The 19,409-nt window shown below is 43.4% G+C and overlaps 1 protein-coding gene across 7 annotated transcripts in view; it reads left to right on the top strand.

Moving 5' to 3' along the window:
• The first annotated feature begins 42 nt into the window (after nt 1-42).
• The window catches only part of KIF9 (kinesin family member 9), a 29,593-nt gene continuing 10,226 nt past the window's right edge, over nt 43-19,409 (top strand). For 2 of the 7 annotated variants that reach the window (XM_069778409.1, XM_069778413.1), the window contains exons 1-18: nt 43-144; nt 636-721; nt 2,057-2,201; nt 3,310-3,410; nt 3,976-4,141; nt 4,277-4,383; nt 5,174-5,398; nt 7,551-7,634; nt 7,755-7,847; nt 8,576-8,723; nt 9,579-9,643; nt 10,757-10,834; nt 12,209-12,277; nt 12,725-12,829; nt 14,240-14,295; nt 15,728-15,818; nt 16,907-17,037; nt 18,388-18,570. In XM_069778409.1, coding sequence (XP_069634510.1) covers nt 3,315-3,410; nt 3,976-4,141; nt 4,277-4,383; nt 5,174-5,398; nt 7,551-7,634; nt 7,755-7,847; nt 8,576-8,723; nt 9,579-9,643; nt 10,757-10,834; nt 12,209-12,277; nt 12,725-12,829; nt 14,240-14,295; nt 15,728-15,818; nt 16,907-17,037; nt 18,388-18,570 — 1,697 coding nt within the window. In that variant the 5' untranslated portion in view covers nt 43-144; nt 636-721; nt 2,057-2,201; nt 3,310-3,314. Of the gene's footprint in view, nt 145-635; nt 722-2,056; nt 2,202-3,309; nt 3,411-3,975; nt 4,142-4,276; nt 4,384-5,173; nt 5,399-7,550; nt 7,635-7,754; nt 8,533-8,575; nt 8,724-9,578; nt 9,644-10,756; nt 10,835-12,208; nt 12,278-12,724; nt 12,830-14,239; nt 14,296-15,727; nt 15,819-16,906; nt 17,038-18,387; nt 18,571-19,409 lie in introns of those variants that run through there. The other 5 variants (XM_069778412.1, XM_069778410.1, XR_011323780.1 and 2 more) reach the window with 5 other exon arrangements.

The raw sequence follows: 19,409 nt of genomic DNA, 5'->3' as shown, positions 1-19,409 counted from the left end.
CTCACACACACACCCACCCCACTTCCGCCTCCCTCCGCTTCCGGGAGAGACCGGAAGAGGTAGGTGCCATGGCAACGGCGTACACAACCCCCGCTGGCCGCCGCGGCTTCTCCTCGCCCGGGCCCGGTTGAGGAGGGGACGCAGGTAGGTGAGGGGTGGGGGCTGCCCCTGGGGGTCACCCCCTCCTCAGGGCCTTGTCGTCAGCCGCCTCCTCCGGCCGTGGTGTCCCCACAGGCCGCATCAGCCCCGCAGGCTTTGTCCCCCTTCTCCAGGCCTTGTCGTCCCCCCCCCCCGGCAAGGCCTCGCCTCCTGCCCCCCAGGCTTTGTTCCCCTCACTCAGGCGATGTCTCCGTAGGCCTTGCTCTCCCTCTCGCCGTCCCCCAACCTCACCTCCTCAAGACCTTGTGTCCCCACCATCTCCACCCCCCACCCCCCCAGGTCTGCTAAGACATGGACAATCTTTTCCCTGTCCCCACAGCCCCCGCCTCGGCCCCAGCTCCCTCTCAGGTCACCTCCTTTGCCCTCCTCTCCAGCAAGCGGGGCTGTGGGCATGGCTGTCCACGGCACTCCCTCTGTTGCCTGTTATCTCGGCCATCCTCATGCCCTCATCCCACCTCTTCTGTCATCTCTCCTAGGCCCCCATTATCAGTGCAGCCGTGTCACCAAACGCCTTGCATCCCGCAGTGTCTGGCTGGTTTGCAGTCAGCTGGGAAGGCAGAAGGTAATTTGGGGCTCTTCTCTCTCCCGTTCTCCTTGGGCAGAGGTGGCCCCAGGCGTGCAGATGGCCTGGGTGCTGAGGCAGAACTGGGCTTTTGATGTTGAACTGGGTGGATTCAATGCTGAAAGCATCACTGGAGTTTTAATTCTAGGGACAGCCTCAGGGTCACCACCTCAAAAGCAGCTTTGCCTCTCCAGTGTTTAGATTTGGCCCAGGCTTTTGTCCATCTGTGGTGGATAAGCTTAGGTCTCTCAGAAAACTGCACTTCACTGCTCTGGGTACACATTTCTGTGCCAATCGGCCCCCAAATCCCCATCTAAAATTTCCCTTTGGTATTAATCTTTGTTGGTGTCTGCCTCCATTGCAGAGATAACTGTGTTTCCATTAATTCTGAGCATAAATAGTCTGTTAGTGTTGAGACTAACTAGTCGGGGAGTCCTGCTGGCTTCAGCTGCTGTGTAAGGAGGGACCAAGGAACTTGGGTTTGGCACCTTGTCATAAAGAGCTTCAAAACTGATGCCCCGAGTTGTGAATTGTGATTTGCTTTGCTTGCTTGGTTTATGTTACAGGTGCTGAATGATGAGCAAAGGTAACAGCAAGTCTCGCTCTTGTCCTTTCAACATTTCCTGTTTGAACCAGGGGCGGATGATTTAGCGGTGAAACAGCCAGAAACGTTTTTGGTTAGCTGACCAGTAAACATGTAGGTTTTTTCATAGTGCCTCAATAAAAATTCCACTGCAGACAAAAAAACCCCACAATTACTAATCAGATTGGTTGGATGCTTGGGGTATTGCTAATGAGCTGGAGAGCTTGTGGTCTCTATGCTGTTGGTTAGGAGTCTGCCAGAGAGATGTTTCCCGGTTTCCTTCCTGTCTTCTAACGTTAGTAAATACTCCCAGGAGTAATTTGCTTTTGTCCTAACATCGAACAGTGGGCATTGCTGCAGTGAGGAAAACTCCACTCATTTGGAATTTGTTCTGTCTCTCTCTGATTCATATTAGAGTTTTTGCCTAAAATTTTCCCCTGCTCCTTCTTCCTGCTGTGCTTCTTGCTGCAGCTTTGAAGAAATAAGGCACATGCCCCTCCAGCATGGGGTTATATTTGCGTAGCAGAGTTTTGTGATCTCTAACATTCCCAATAACCAGATAAGTAGCATTTCTACGCTGGTTACCAACTTTAAAACTCCATGTCTGTTTCCATTTCGCTTGTACCTGTGCTGCTCCTGCCTTTATTTACGCAGTGCTGGCAAATATTTTGGCAGCTTTTTGTGTGTGTCACTTAGAGCCGAATCCTTATGGTGACGTCTGTGCACTTCTTTATCACCGTCCTTTTTCACAGATCATTTATTTGAAGACAGTCACCGATGCTGAAGAGATTATGGTTGCGGTAACGTAGCTCTATTTTGGATTCTACAGTGGGCATTGTGTTGGCATCGCTGCGGTAGTCGAGGAAAAGGACAAGGCGCCCACGGTACCTTTACCAGGTAGTCGTTCAAATGGTCACCTCTGTTTTAAATAAAGAGAAGTCTTGGTTCAACTCGCATGTCTATGTTTCTTTTTAAAGGAGTCACAGCAGATAAGGTGAATAAAAATACTTAATATACAAGGGATACAAAGATCTAGTCCAAAATTAGAAGTTGTCACTAGATATTACACAACTATTGGGCACAGGCTGTCTGTAGGAAACAGCCGAGAGAAAACACAGGATCTGCATGTTCCAGGGATTTAAAAATACTCAGTCCATGTTTCTTAGATGGGGCTTTAGCAGCTGGATGTATCCTCTGAGCCCTCCTCTGGTGGATTTTAGCCAGCAAATCCTCTAGCTTTGCCAGATATTGACAGCCGCTTACTGAACTTGCATTGACCAGAAGAGCAACACAAGAATTTCACCAGGAGTTGTCAGGCACGTGACTTTTTTTCTTCTGGAAACTTTAAGATCAGGTGTTCATTAGGAAGTTTAATATATTTTTGCGTATCAGTATAAAGAAGAGGTTACAAAGATATGAGAAATGCATATTCAATACAGACTGTAAACAAGGTAATTGCTGCTCAGAGCATTGGAAATGTTGGCATACCAATGGGCTGCGCGGTCCTTTGCAGTGCTGTTGAGTTCCTTCAGGCTTGGTTTCACCTATACCATGTCTTACTCAAAGCCTCAGAAGCTTGAAACGCAGTTCTGGATGAGCTGACCTTACAAAACAAGGCTGTGTGTGCCTTCACACACAGAAAACACTAGACAAAGGAAAATCCGTCTCGTATTCCTGCAATTGTTTTGCTTTGCAAGGCTAAGAGGAAGAAAAGCTTGTGTTGTCAAACACTAATGTGCCTGATACACAAGAGGAAATCATGATCAGTAAGACCCTTCTCTTTTTACATGCTCAGTTTTCTGAGCAGAACAACGCTGCAAATAATTTTCAGCAACTGTTTGCCCACAGTTGCTTTTAATAAAGAGTAGAAAGTGCAGCTGAACATTTGTCAACGCTGTATTTTTAAACTTGACGACTCGGTAGCTTGCCTTTTCATGACAAATAACATTTAATTTCATTTTAGGGAGTGCAACATTATTGATTTTTCCCTTTTTTCCCTCTCTAGTTAGAATGGATGCAGTAGAAAAGAGAGTCCATACATTTGTGCGAGTCAAGCCAACAGCTAATTTTGCTCAAGATATGATCAAGTTTGGGCCAGACAACAAGGTAGAGAAAAAGAGATTGCAAGTGTGAAAGGTTTGGAATTTGATTTCAGTTTTGCCCACAGAAATGCAGAATTCTTCCATTCCTTAAGGCCATGCATAACTTTTTGGTGCATGTTGATTCATGTGTTCCTGCATGCTGTGCTCTGTGCTGACAGTAGCTCGTGGTTTTGTATCAGCAAGCATGACTATGGAAAACATACTTCTTCTGGTACAGTCACTAGAGAAGATCCTCAAAAGGACTGGGACTCTGACTGTTCCTTGAGGAATTCCTAATGGTAACCACCATTTCAACCTAAGAGGTCTCCCTGTGGTACAGTCTATTTCTATCCCCTCTTATGAAATCAGACACATCACTGAAAGGTAAACAGATGAGCTTAGCCACATTTCCTTTTTTTTTAAGTATCTATTACCAGAAAATACCATCAAGATCAGTAAAACAATATTATTATTTGTGCCCCCTTTTCTACTTACCTCCAGGTCTTCAGTGGGTATTTTTTTTTTCAGACAATAACTGCTGAAACTCTTCATGGCTATCAAAGTTATCTTCATCTCTTTTTGGGTTTCAGACCATAGATATATACATCAGAAAAGATGCCAAGAAAGGAGTTGTGAATAACAGGCAGACTGACTGGTCCTTTAGACTGGATGGCGTCCTTCACAATACCTCCCAGGAACTGGCTTATGAGACTGTGGCTAAGAAATTGGTGTCTGAAGCTTTAACTGGCTATAATGGTAATTTGTTGCTATTTTTATTATTTTGACAATAAGTGTAGATTTGATCTGAGGGAGAGATCCTTTTGATGTTCCATCTGAGAAATGCAGAGGCTCCCTCCTAAGTTTATTCTTTTGCTTTTGAATCTTTTCTAGGCACGATAATGTGCTATGGGCAAACGGGGGCTGGTAAAACTTACACGATGACGGGAGCAACTGCCGAGTACAAGCATCGAGGAATCATACCCCGAGCTATACAGCAGGTACTGGATTTGAGTGGGAAAAGAGGCTGGAAGAAATCACAAGGTCAGCTCTTGCTGATACTCGTAAAAGTGTTTTAACACAGTGAATATGTTTTATGTTTATCTCCACCGGTCCTTTTTTTTTGCTTCATTTTATCTAAGTAATGATCATTAAAGAAGTAAAGGAGGCTGTAAAACATAGTTACTTTGTACCTTCGTTTTACTACACTGTGACCTTGTTCACTGATAACGGCGACGTTTCAGAGCATTGGGATGGTGTTGGCTTGAAACATGCTGATTTGTCGGTCCTGTTGCTGCATAGACACGTCCCTGTCCAGAGGCACAAGTCTACCACTGCTCTGAGGGGGCAGGTCTGCTTATCTTTAGGCAGCGATACTGCAGAATGCTCTCCACTCCCACAAAGACAACTGCCGTACTCAGTTTGGGGCTGACACAACACATACAACCTGAAACGAAGATGGGAGGAATTCTGTAGTTCTGCTTTACTGTCAATTGCAGAGGTTGTTCCTGTTTAATTCTACCAGCTCACATAAAGTACATGCTGCTTCCCAAATGTAAGCAGGCCTTCAAAATTGTTGTTTTCAAAGCTATCATTTTGCGAAATCATTAAAACCGTTGACTTAGCCCTGTCAGCTCTCAGACAACCACAGTTCAGAATTAGCTACATGTACACAGATGCACTTGTAGCTGCACAGAAAGTTATAAATAGCTTCTCTGGAAAGCCATAAATAGCTAATAATTCTGTTTGTGAGCTAGCATCGCCACTGACAAACTCTTTGTTTTTGTATAGGTCTTCAAAGCAACTGCACATTCTGTTGATCCGTTCATCACTGTCCGAATATCCTACCTGGAAATCTACAATGAGACCTTATTTGACCTTCTGTCCACCATGACCAGCAATGGGACCAGTGACATGCAGATGGCTGTAGTGGATTGCCCGCAGGGTGTTTATGTGAAGGGCTTATCTATACATTCAGTTAGCCATGAGGAAGATGCTCTAAATCTCCTTTTTGAGGCAAGAAAAAACAAATATTACACTTCATCTGATTGTTATATTTATTGGCTTAGCTGAGGGAGGAGGCAGTAAAGCAGGAGGTTTGTGTCCAGGATGGCTGCAGGGAGGTTCAGGCCTCTTTGTTCTCTTTATTGTGGATAAAAGAACTGGTAACTCTTTGTAGCCCTGTTCTTGCAAGGAAAATGTCCCTGGCACAGAGATTCTGGAAGATCGCTGTGGAGAAACCCTGTTTTTAGTGTACGCCAGAGCAAGTCAAGTGATGGAGGAAATATGTTGAGGTGAGACCACAGAACGTAGTAGCGTTGGAGATTCCAGGCAGCACCAAAATAGCGAAGGCAGCCGCAGAATCTGCCTTCATTTCAAAAGCCTTTTCTGAAATACCAGCCACCTCACTGACCCCTTCAGCTGACCGAGATCCCAGACAGCCAAAAAGACTTGTTTTCATTACCCTGGTTATCACATAAGGGTGTCAGTGAGTGACTTAGTACAAAGTGTAGAATATTTGGGATCCTTTTAGACCCACCAGCTGACCGACACTGGAATTTCTTCCTGAAAAACTCACCTGCCTGTCCTAGCTATGTCAATGCTCCAGGAAAAAAGAGTCTTACCAGCGACATCTTTGGCAGATAGGCTGGGATGGTCATGGCATAGGTACCGTTAGTCAGATTTTATGGCAGGGACTTTCACACAGTGGATTGAATTTGTGAAGGGAGTTTGCTTACTTATGTCTGCATCTTTCGTTTACTTGTGTGTACTTTAGTTCATAAGGAAAACATGAATAAATAATTGGTTCTGTATGCAGGAAGCGTATTCTTACCAGGAGCCATCTGGTGTCCTTAAAATCTTTCACTTGCCTTTTTAATAATGGGACTGTGTTGTCCTAAGCTAGCCTCTGTGATTTGCAGGAGCTCCCATTTTCTTTTTAACAAGTAGAAGGATGATGATAATGCAGCTTAACTTGAGATCTATAGACAGAAGAAGTACAAGTGATGCCTGGGGATCCATTCAGGTCCTTAGATGAGTTCTGTGTGTGGTTCTAGGTTCACAGAGAAAGCTCCAGGGTTTGAGGAGGCTGCCCACTATGCTGTGACTCTTCATCTGTGGAGTGGGGCTGAAAGTATTTACCGAGAGATCTTCACCTTCATCCTTGCTTTTAGATTTACACTCCCTAGCGTGGAGCCAGTCACTGACCTTCCAGCTCTCAAAGGTCATTGTCCTTTGAGACCCAGGCAGACCAGTCGGCTGTGAAACCTGTTGACAAGTGCACTTCTATGCTGTAGAGCCTTCCGTTTCCTTTTCTGCCTTGCCAGCCTGGCAGCACAGCTCTGTGATAGACTGGTGCTCCTAACAAGCAGTTGCAACATCATTTTCGATGTTGCTTTCTTTTCCTGTAAGTGGCATTACAAATTTGTGGCTATCATTTCTGTGTGAGTTTCTATGACATTTAAAGCTTGGGGAGCTCTTTGGTTTTCTAGTCATCAAGAAACTGAAACAGCTGGGGAGGTATTGCCTCTGAACAAAGCTTGCCTGACTGTTCCTCAAAAAGCCACAGTTCTGTGACCTGAGCCTTGAAAGTGGAAATGCAGATAATGTGGTCTCCAGTAAAAGGCATTATTACAGTAAACAGTGACCTCTACCAACTGCACCATGAAATGCTTTGAGGGGTCTTTGAGTAAGAAAGCAAAGCAAAGGTGAGCTCCTGCTCTGACTGCTCTAACCAACTGGTTGGTGTTATGGGCTCTGCAGAGTGAGGATTGAACCACTGTTTATTTAGAATCATAGAATCATAGAATCATTTAAGTTGGAAAAGACCTTCAACATCATCGAGTCCAACCATCAACCATGCCCACTAAACCATGTCCTGAAGTACCCCGCCTACTCACTTTTTGAATACCTCCAGGAATGGTGACTCAACCACTTCCCTGGGCAGCCTATTCCAATGTCTGACAACCGTCTCAGTAAAAATTTTTTTCCTAATATCCAACCTAAATCTCCCTTACCTCAACTTGAGGCCATTTCCTCTCTTCCTATCTCCAGCCACCTGACAGAAGAGACCAGCACCCACAACTAACTGTGTGGATTTCTGATTTCCCTTTATTCTACCAATGCGAAAGTTTAAAAACACTGTCCTGAATTTTGACTTCATTTGCAGGGTGAGACCAACAGAATGATAGCAGAGCACACACTGAATAAAAATTCATCCAGATCCCATTGCATCTTTACTATTTATATTGAGGTAAGAGCTCCAGCAGTTTTCCTAGGGACTCAAATGGCTGTTGATCTTTACATGTCTGTTTTTTACTGTATTTCAGTTTTGTCTACTGCTAAGTACAGTTTATATTCTTTTCTCCCTCAGTCTCGTTTCAGAGTTTTCTCAGATGTCAAATGCATTAACTCTAAAATCAACTTAATAGATCTGGCAGGCTCAGAGAGACTGAGCAAGACCGGAGTAAGTAATGGAAGAAATATTTCAGTGAAGAGTCTAGTAATCAACATGGTGGAGGTGAAATTCTGGGTTTTCCCCACAACAGAGTTCAACCTGTGATATGTAGGAGGGACTGTGACAAATTGTAAGTCACATTAACACATCAGAGGGTGCTCAGTTGTTTGCAGCTGCTGTGTATAATTTCTAAGTCCATATGTATGTGACTCCCATCCTGGATGTGCCTTCCAACCTAACCCACATTCAGTTAGTTAATTCGAGTTAATTTCTCCATGAAAGAAAGGGCTAGAGCCATCAACTATTAAGACAAAGGACCTCTGATTTTCCTCTTCATTCTATGAGTGACAGTGCAAATCCCGCACTCCTGGTCACAGCAGGCAAACCCTTGAAACTTTCTTAGAGCATTAGGGCTCAGCAACTGAATGCTGCTCACGTCCCGTGTGACATTCTGTATTGATCAGAATAGAAATCACATCAGCCCGTTGACAAATATATAATTTACCCTTTGGGAAGGAAAGACAGTGGTCCTTGTAGACTTGTAATGAAAACCTGACGTCTCTGAAAACTTGTTTTCAGACTGAAGAAAGCTCTAGATCACAAATTTATTGGGTCTGAATTACATCCTTACCCTCGCAGTCAAGTGGAGATGTACCCTCAGTAAGGAATATGCTCTCTTCTGCGGTTTGGCCAGAAACATGTGTTGTGGAAGCTTTGCCTTTTTATCTTCATTGCAGTCTGAAGGACAGGTTCTGAAAGAAGCCACGTACATCAACAAGTCTCTGTCATTCCTTGAGCAAATCATCATTGCCTTGGCCGATCCTAAGAGGGACCACATCCCCTTCCGGCAGAGCAAGCTCACTCACGTTCTCAAGGACTCACTAGGTAAGAGCTGTGCATTACAACAGCCCCAAATAGTTCCTAGAAAACAATGTTGTTTCAGTGAGCATATTAAGTCCTAAGGCCATAACATACAAACACATGGAACTCATCATTGTTCTCAGGATGTCTGTTTTTCCTCATCAAATAAAACAGCAGGCACAGGAGACAGTACAAAGCCCACACTAATCAAGCCGGTAGAAATTAACAAAACCTTTGTAAGAATACTTTAAAAAACTACCACCAAAAAAACCCCCAACCCAGCATGTTACAAGCCTTTTCAGATGCTCCTGCTTTAGGATCAGGCAACAGATGATAAACACAAAGCTGTGGTACATTGTGAATCCACAGGAAAGGCTTATACTCTTGGAATGCAGGCTGGAGACATGAGAGGAGAAAGCAGCTGAAAACAGGCTGTAGACATTTGTGTGGAGTAACCGAAGTCATCAGAAATAAGGGTGATGTTTGAGGCATTCCAAGCACAAGTCTTGCGTTGCTTTTAGGAAAGGCAGTGACTATGTCCTGCCAGGTTCCCCGCTATTAGATTTAGGCCAAAGGCTTTTAAAATCCTCTGCTCCAGTTTTCCTGATTTCAGGCTTTCACAGTTTGTATACCCATCCATCTTACTGCATCATCGCCACATGAGAAACACATTTTACCTTTATTCTTAAGTCATTCTGTGCCACTGTGTTTCTGTACCCATGGGAACTTAAGAGCGACAGTTAGAAACTGGCTGTGTTCTTTGTTGCTTCTTTTTCTCTATTTTAGTCAGCACATAATATAATACATTCCAGAAAAGGAAACAATAAAACCCCCCAAATTATATTCTTTGCTTTTTTTTTTCTTTTAAAATTTTCCCAGGGGGAAACTGCAATACTGTCCTAGTGGCAAATATCTGTGGGGAGGCTGTGCATGTGGAAGAGACTGTAAGTTGAACTGATTTCTGCAGAATTAAAGTCTTGTTCCTGCTACTGTTGCAATTGGCCATAGCTCGGTTTAAAGAATAGTCTCTGGAGGGCCGTGGCAGAAGTCCCAGAGAAACATCCTGCCTAATTCATCAGAAACATTGGATAGCTCATCTTATCTCAAAGGTTCAGAAAACAGATTGCTCTGCCAATCTGCTTTGTGATGCAAACAGACGAGTGGTAACTGGCCCTGGGGAAAATGAGAGCCTGAAATAGAACAGGCACAAGCAGCTAAAATCTGAGCACACTGGATAGTGTTAATTATTACTGTTGGTTCAACTCTATGAATGTGTTTGAATGGTACATTCAAAGAAGAAGGCAAAATGAGGTCAATGGAATCACACCAGTTCCCATCAGAGCCGAGCTGGCTTTCTGCTGGTTCAGGAATCAGGAGTAACCTCCTAACAGTAAAGTTTTTTAACCTGTGAAATAATGAAATTGTGGAAAGTCTCACTGTTTGAACTGGATCAGCTTAACCACATCTGTAACACAGAGAATGGAATCACTCTCCTCTTTGCCAAGAAAGTTTTAGGTAGCAAAAAAATGTAAACACAGACACCTGTTAGGCAGTTGTCTTCAAGGCAGAGTTGTTTTTATCATCTCCTCCTTGTGTTCTGATAGCATCTAGAAACTTGTAATATTACTGAGAAGACAGCTGCTATACTTTGCATCAAGAAGAGGATTTTCAGGCTGCAGGGGCTTACTCTCAAGATACCACAGTTGCAGGAATTAAGGTTGAAGGCCATCGATGTGTGATTTGGAGTTTTTAGGGTCTGAGTGTTATTTTGATTAGAAATGGGAATGGGTATTTTTGAGGTCGCAACTCTGGTACAAAGAGCTGTCCGCATGCAGAACAGAGAAGACAAAGACATCCTCTGAAGCTGGCTAATCACACAGAAGCCAGTAAGCACTAGAGGATACGCTCCTGGAATGAGATATTCTATACTGCTCCCTGCAGTTAAATAGCTGTTGTATTTCTGTGTTCTGGGATCCCATATGATTAAGTAGTAACAGATTCTGAAAATTATATCCTTGACAATATCTCTTTCAGTTACTTAAGCTCATGTTTTTCAGTTGTCTTCTCTTCGTTTTGCTACCAGAATGAAATGGATCACAACAGAGCCAATCCTTAATGAGACATATGACCGAGAGGTATGTAGAGAAGGGGAATGGAAGAAGGCATATTTTCTCAGGTTCATTAATATTTAGGGTAATGACCTTAAAAACCAGAGGGAAATTCGGTAGCTTAATGAATTACCACTCATCAGCCAAGCTGACACTTGCTAAATTTAGGTATATGATAAAATGGATTAGTATGAAACTTTTTTTCATTGGTATTTAATTACAGTTTCCTTGAATATGCTAGAGGGTACAGTCATGCACATGGTCACATCTTCCCTGACACGTGGTAATTCTTTCAACTGCATGCATATGAGCCCTTAATTTTTCTGATAAGATTCACCTCTTAACAGAGATATTATGTTGTGGACTGCTCCCCTGCTATGTGGGGAAATCATCTCCAGTCCTACCTGCAGCTTTAGACAGCATTATCCCTGTTGCTGCTGGTAACATAACATTTTTGCCACAATTACAAAACTTGTTTAAACAAGGAAATAATTTAAAGGAAACGATCATAGTATTTTAGATGTCCCGAGTGCACTTTCACAGCTGAAACAGAGCTGGCAGCAGTAAATGCTCTATGAATTACTGATAGCCCAGAGAACAAGTTTAGAGTTATCTGATCTGTAACACATGCGGTGTGTGTGAGAGCCCTGCTGTATTTCATGGTCTGATCTCATTGGCAAGCAGAGAAACAGCTGGGGAGTTTCCTCCAACAGCTTCCAGAAGAAGCTGTACAGCAGACTGTCTTTTCCTCTTCAGTCCCTTCCATTTTTGTTGAGATGTGTGGAGTAGAAAAGCGTAGCCGAAAGAGTAACGTTTAAGGAAGCTACTGTGCTTTGATGCTCAACAAGCTGCTTGAAAAGCGGCTCAGTAGCCAATTCTCACTCAATCCCAAGGAGATTTGTGTACCCACACCTTTCTGGAAACACATTCTAAATAGTGAATGCTTGAAGATATTCCACGTTATGGAGAAATTCAATCAAATATACCACAGGAGACTCCCTCCTCTATTAAAGTTAATGTCAGAAGTCAGTGAGGGTCAGAGTGGAAACCTGCATATTTTTTCACTTTCAAGATAATATCTCATAGTCCGGAACCTGATGACCCCTACAGTATCAGATCAGGAAAGCATCAAATTAAAAAACAGGTGGCCCTTCTTTTATGGCTTAGGCTGACTCTGCAGGCAGTACACCCAGGATACAACAGAAGCTGTCCTGTTGGAAGTTAATCAAAGGCAAAGTGATTTCCAGACCCACTACTTCACTGATGCAAACCTGACAGCAAACCCTGGGGGAGCTAGTACACAGCTGTGATGTTCTCTGGCAGCCAGTTTAATGCTGCTTTTCAGCAGTTTTTTCTCCAATAGCATTTAGTCATTTGCTCACCCTTTTGTTTTCTGGCTAGGGGACAGTGAAGGCTTTGGAGAAGGAGATTATTCTTCTGAAGCAGGAACTGGCCATGCATGACAGCTTGGTAAGGAATAGGCTGCAACATCTTAGATGGGACCTAGTTAAGACTTTGTCATGATCTTTGTTTTGCAGTAGGATCAGTTAACTCAGTGTCCAGTGTGATCGTATTCTTCCTTCTGCTTTCAGCACTGTCTTTTGGGGTTTAGGCAAAGTTCTGAAGATCCCATGCAGTGAGACTGTGTTGTAGCTTCAGTCCCCAACCACTGTAGATGTTTTTTTTCAGAATCTTGAAGGCCTCCTCTTGTTTGATTGAAATGTGAAGAGGAATGCATTGCTTTCAGTCTGCTCCCAAGTCCCATGTCCTGTCAACTCAGATGATGAGAAGTCGCAGTCAGAAATTAAACATAAGGCTTCCTTGGGCACAGTAGAGCAATGTCAGGTGTTCGCCACACTAGTACTTGCTCAGCTTTTTGTAATTCACGGATACTCAGTTGTTCACCTTTTTTCTTAGGTAAATCGTTCTTTCGTGACTTACGACCCTCTGACTGACATCCAGATAGCAGGGATTAAGTCTCAAGTCCATAAATACCTAAAAGGAGCCATTGATGAAATTGATGTAAGTAGCTTTCTAGTGGGGAAGGACTTAAATACTGATTCCATCCCATTTTACTCCCAGACGGAAGCAATTAAAATGTCTTCTGAAGAGGCTGTCTTTAACCCCCAAAGCGCTACAGAGTTGTAATTTAATTTTTTTGCATGTTAAGGACTGTCTCCTTGTTTTCATTCCATTTTTGCTTTTTTGGAAGCTTGAGACTTCTCCTTAGTCCCGAAACCCTTTGAATTGGCTTCTTTGGAACTTGTTAAAGAATTAATGTCAAAATTTTGCCCTGCCAACATCAGACTAAATCTTTGCAAGGTGTGTTGCCAAAATATGTCCAGGCTCTTAGAGACAGGTTCATTAGGGCAGTGTCTCTCAACTTGAAACTACCTGTTGACTGCAAAATGATTGCAAAACAAAACATCAAAAGTCCTGCGTACAGAAATATTCCTGTGTGGACAAACTGGAAAACAAACAAAATATAAGGATATGGAAGTCATAAATGCACAGTCAGAGTTACTGTAAAGTTTTGTTTGGTTGTGAACAGAAGCCAGTGTGACAACAGTGCAGAAGTTGCTGGAAGACTGTTTTCCAAACAGTTAGATAACCCTTTAGTTTAAACAAAACACTTGAGACACTCCCTCTCATTTAATGTAATCATTATCTTCTCTCAAAGTCCCTGTTCTCTCCCTCCAGCAGGCAGGAGTGGAGCAGAATAAAGGCTTACGTGAAGGTGTGTTTTACCTGGCCTGCAAAATGTGATGTGGGTGGGTGTGGAGCAGGGAAGGTAGAGAAGGACTAAGGAGTTTCACACAGGGAAGGATGGCACTGAAGAATCTTTTAGAGAGAGGGTTGAGAACAGAGATAGTGCATTTCATCGCTTGGTCCAGTCTTTTGGACTACGGGAGAGCTGAGTGCAGATTCCTGCTCAGCTGCAGACTGCCCATTACTTATCTGTCTGTGCCTCTGCTCATCATCCCCTAAACAGCGACAGTAGTATGGCTCGACTGCACTGATTTGTTATCATGGGTAAGAGGGCTAAAGATAGTGCTCTGGCAGTTCCAAGTACTTGGGCAGTCTTGGGCAGTAGTGAAAAGAGAAGTAGCATCATAATCCGCAAAGTCAGTAGTTTCCATCTATGTCATTTGCAAAATTATTGTAAATAATTCATTAATTTGATGGCTGTGTGCTCCATGGAATTTACCACAGTCTTTCAGATTCCTTTTGCTTTAAAAATTGCCTCAGAGCGAGCAATGTATCCACCTCCAGCCTGACTCTCAAGTGCAGGATAAAGGTAACTCTCCTTGAGTGTGGATACCTAGCAAGTGGAAAGCAGAGCTCTCACAATCTGAAATATTTCAATCGGTACAGCTGACCACAGCATAGAAATGCTTACCTGTATCTTCACTGCATGCATCTTTTCCTCAGATAGTGAACATCAGGCAAGTCCGGGAGGTATTTAAGCAGTTCAAACTGATTGTAAGGTAAGATATCCAAGGTCGATGCATTTCACAGTAAGGTTTAGAAATTTGACCAAGCTTTTGTCTGTGATATCACGCTTACTATGACATCGGTGAAGAATCAGTATAAAGTACAGGGAATAACTTGTAACAGAAAACACAATTTTGGACAAATTCTGCTGGCTTTTGCACAAGAAGACTATTGCCTCTAACCTTCCAGTGCTCGTAAGTCACGTGCAAAGGCCCTTGATGGTAAACTTTACTGGTTAAAGTCTGCTTGGCAAATATACCACCACCGAGCATAAACTGTGCAGGATCCCTAGTCATGGAGCATACCTCCATAGTGCGAGGCAGTCTGCAAACAGATCAAAAGAAAAATGAAACTCTGTAGGATGAGATGATATGAACTGGTGTAACCACACCAGCATCTGAAAGTCATCAGATTTACTTTTTTTTTAGAGATCATGGCAAAGGAAGGTCATAAAGCAACTTGGAGGAACATGATAAGAGGGCTCTGTGGCTATTTCCAAGGAGGTGCTCTCTGATGTGTGGTGTGGGATGGGAGACAGCGTGAAAGTGACTATTCGAAAATGTCAGCAATGGATGACGAAAGTTGTTTTTTAGGCTGGAGGAGGGAAGGTAAATGACAGGCTGGAAAAAAATCCTAAAAATGAGGACAAGCAGCTTCCATGTCATGAAATAGAAAACAAAGAAGAATAAGAGTATTAGGGCAACCCACCCACTCCCTGCCCCACCAACCTTTGCAGCAATGGTCTGGCTAGGCAGTAGAGGTTGCTACTCACAAGAGTGACATCGGGATATTGCTGTAGAAAATCTGCCTGCACTTGAGAAACTTGTGTGAAGACAAGTGTCTGTGGTACATCATCAGACTGGGCAGTCAGGCATTGCTGGAACCCAAGACCAAAATGGGTTTCATGGTAAAATTTTGCCTGATTTTTTTTTTAACTTGGGACTCCTTTTATTGTTCTGAAACAGTGGGCTTTAGTCTTTTTTAACTTGCAGGTTCTCTAACAATTTTCATTCTCATATAGTATATTTAAGCCTACTGACAATGCTTTACTCCTCCCCTTTCAGTGAAAAAAATCACTCAGTTTGAAAATCACTAGGTTAAAGTAAGGTGATGGAACTGAACAGACGTAATATTATTTGATCTGGACCATTAAAAGATTATGTGAAGTATTAAAATAGCCATCAAAAAGCTTCCATGTCTAAGACGCCTAAGGGGACATCACAGAAAAAGAAAGGAAGAGGAGAATGGAAAAAGGTTACAATGGTTATGGGGAAGAAAAGGAGCAGCAAGGTGGGGTGTTTGGGAATAAGATCACGGGTAAAAGATGGCTTTCTTTGGAAATCTGATATTGGCAGATATTACAGGTTTTGACATACGAAATAGTCCTCCTTGAACACAATGGTAAGGGGCTGTTTTCTACCCTAGTCAACAGGAGCGTGAAGTGGAGGCCAGATTACGAAGCAAGTATGCTCTGATAGACAAAAATGACTTTGCTGCTGTTGCTGCTGTTCAGAAGGTAATGCCTGGTGCTTCAGCCTGGCCCAGAATCTATCTTAGAATTGGCTTCTCTGCTGCTGAACCTTGAATCGCCTCAAGTTCTCAGCTTCTCCCCACTGAAATCTGAAGCTCAGAAATGTTAATGGGATGAGTGGGTCATAAAACATGCACAGAGCAGAGGTGCACCAGTTAACAAAGTGGCATTCATATCAGCAGAGCATTAGACCCATTATCTGAACAGAATAATTTATTAAATGGGAATGAAGAAAATATAAACTAGAAGGTGACCTGTCTGTCAATCAGTTGCAGAAGGCAGGGTCAGATTGCCTGCCTCTGCTGAGATAACTCTTTTAAGCCTTATAAATTCTAGAGCAAAGTAAATGTATCATATGTAAACCATAAATCCAGGTGTGGACTCTATCTTATAGTTTATAATCTATTTTTCATTACTTATTTCCATCTGTGAAATATTTTCTCTCTGAAGTGGTTATTTCCTTGCCTTGGTTTTACCCGGTAAAGTGGATAAAATAATCATTATCTGTTATGCAGAGTCATATACTTGTCCTGTGGCTTAACTGAAGATGCTTTGATTTTTTTTTTGGAAGAAAGGCAGAAGGGAAAATGCAAGGTATTTGTATAACAGAAGCACATAGTCTCTAACAGGCCTATTCAAGTCTTTACTTTAAGAAGTGGAAATCAAAACAGAAACCTGATTTAGGTAGATTTTAGTGCTTAATGGTGCCTCTGTTTTATGGTTGAGGCAATATGAGAAATAGTATAAGAAACGTAGTTATAATACATATCTTCACTAAATGAAGACTTCTGAGGGTGCTTTTATTTCTGTGAGACTAGACCCAAGTTATTCTCCCCCTAAGTGGCTGAAACATTTGACATATGAATTTGAGGATAATTTTGGCCCTATTTTAGTTTTCACTTCATTCTTACAGATGTGTTTCCCTGAAATACTTGGTAGTACCTACAGATTTCCAGATTAGAGCGTACCACAGGATGGAATAGCTGCTGGGCAAGGGCTGTATACCTTTTGTGGTCTAGACAGCTACAGATCTAATGCTTCCTGGTCCATGTTTTATTTCTTCCTGTTTCCAGGCAGGTGTGGTTGATGTCGATGGCCATTTGGTGCGGGAAGAGGATGGACAGGCTTCTGGGACTAGAACTACTCCTTTTTCATCCAGACGTGGTGGGAAGAAGAAATCCAGGAAAAGCAATGAGCAGCCCAAGTGAGTTTAGTAGCCAGGCAGCTCTCCCTTTTCTCTGATAATGTGTCATCACAGTGACCGGTTCTGGTCAAGGCGTGATGAGCAGCCCATGGAGGAAGGCAGAAATGAAGCTGGCTTAACGGGTGTGTCAAAGTTCTGTATTTCTTCAAGGATGACATTCCAGCATAGTGCTGGAAGGGTTTGTGGTGTCCTTATGGCCACCAGCCACACCATCAGGAGGGTGTTAGGGGAACGTGTGTGGCCGGCAGGCACAGCCTGTAGTAGGGTAGATCTCTATTATGGGGAAGATTTACTGCGAACAGTTTGTCTGTGTGTCTGTTACGGATGAACCAAGACCACAGAGCGCTGCGCAGGGTGTGAGCTGTGGACACACGGGGTGGACAGGCTTTGAGCTGAAGAGCTTGCAGCCAGCACAGACAGGGTTAGCCTGTGACAAGAGAGGTGGAGAGTTGAACACGCAGGTGGGGTAAGAGTCCTGTGGTGGTGTCAGAAGACATGTTAAACCTTCAGTTTTTCTTTGAAGTGTTAGGTAGAAGGAGATCTGCTAAGTGGAAAGGGAGGAAGGGACAGTAGACAAAGGAGCAGATAAGGATAAGAGATTTTGAGAGGGAAGGGGGAACTAGCAATCAGTACTGAGCAGAGCAAGATCCTCCAATTTATAGAAGTGAAGTCCCTGCATTGGCAGTTTCTAGAACTACTTCTGTGGCCGAGAGCATCTGCTTGGTTCCTCCCTGACATTTTCCCAAAGTCCTTGTGTTAGAGAGGAGAGGAACCACCAAGGCTTTAGTACCCACATGACACAGTGGACTCCTCTGTGCAGTCCTGTTTTTTAGGTAGATGGAAGGAGATTTGGCAAGCAGTTTTCTATATCTCTTTGAAGTCACACTGTCCCCTGCAGACAAGGCTGGGTGTTGTTTGTGGAGGTTAGCTGAGGGAGAAGAACAGAGAGATGGGCTTCATTTAGATGTGGGGTTAGATCAAATCCTAGGGGATTCAGTTTGTAAGTTCTTCTGAAGGTAAAGAGGGTTATCCTGTCTGCAGGTGTGCCTCAATCCAGACAGGGTGGGACTGTTGTCCTTGTGATCTTTCTCAAGAGAGCTAGTCCAGCCTGGGCTGTGTTCTACAGTATTTGCTAAACAAGGCAGCTCCTCTACTCTAGGAAGTAAGGATGTGTGAGAACAAGGCTGATCTTATTCCTTGTCAGTAGATATTTCATTGCAAATGTTGGTAGAAGCTATGTCAGACTGCTAGTTTTTGAATCAGCAAAGCTAGCACCTGCAGCATGTTTTGGTTCCAGTTTCCTATTATGAAGAAATTAATTAATCTGGTTCATCTTTTTACCCTTGTCAGAAAAGACAGAATCGGGAGCTCTCTTTCTGGGAGAGATCTGGATGTTTTTTTACCATCAAAAAGTCAGGTAATAATTTCCACCAAGGATCTGGATGTGAAAGAGGGAGTAAGGAGCCAGGATACAGCAAATATTGAGGCAGAGCTCTCAAAGCCAGCTCCCGTGGATGATTCCCAGCGGCCCAGGTAAGCTTTCCCTGTAAGGGAGTATATCCCCTTTGCCAGAGGGTGGTTTACAGTCGAGTGATTGCATTGTGTTGCCCTAGTACAACTACCTGCTTCAAAGTAAAGAGGAGAGATTCAGAGATATTCATTGCTTGGATGCAGAAATACATTGTAGGACAGCAGTGGTTGTATGGACACCCTGTGTACCAAAGTATGTTGGTGGCAGTCATCTCCTCCATCTGCTTTGAGCTCTGTCCTGATCAGTTGCTCTATTAAGTGTAAAGTCTCTGAAAATCACAACGCTCTTCACCCTTTGGTTAGTAGTAGAAGTGCACAGAAACCTCATGTCCAGCCACAAAACCCCACACAGTCATGAAAATGGGTCAATAGCTGCACAAGATCATGGCAGGAGGTGCCATATCAAGACAGAATAGTGGAGAACGGCCAAAAATGCAGCAATGTGCCAGTTGTCTGCTTGTACCACGACAAAGAATTTAGCATGCAAGGGCAGCACTGAATTGCATTTTATTCTGGATGGAGTTGACGGGATGAAAAATGCTAAGGGGAAGGACTCTTTCCAGGAGGATGTGCTCAACAACATGAGGCTGTTCAACTCACAGGAGCTCAGCCAGGACCCCACACAAACCAGTCTGGACACCACTTTTCCCATCACTAGCCATCTTTTCTTGCTGAGTGCTCTCAAGCTACTAGTGATGCAGCTCTGAAGTATTGTGAGCACCTCCATTGCCTGTGCTGTAGATGACCAGTCCTTGCTTGTTCCTGCCACCCAGGGAGAGCATCGCAGTGAAGCTGTCCCAGGAGAATTTACTCCTGAAGCACCTTAACATGTTATCGTGTTC

The sequence above is a fragment of the Haliaeetus albicilla genome, chromosome 2, assembly GCF_947461875.1.
Source record: "Haliaeetus albicilla chromosome 2, bHalAlb1.1, whole genome shotgun sequence".
Classification (NCBI taxonomy): domain Eukaryota; kingdom Metazoa; phylum Chordata; class Aves; order Accipitriformes; family Accipitridae; genus Haliaeetus; species Haliaeetus albicilla.
This window is presented reverse-complemented; position numbering and strand designations above follow the sequence as displayed.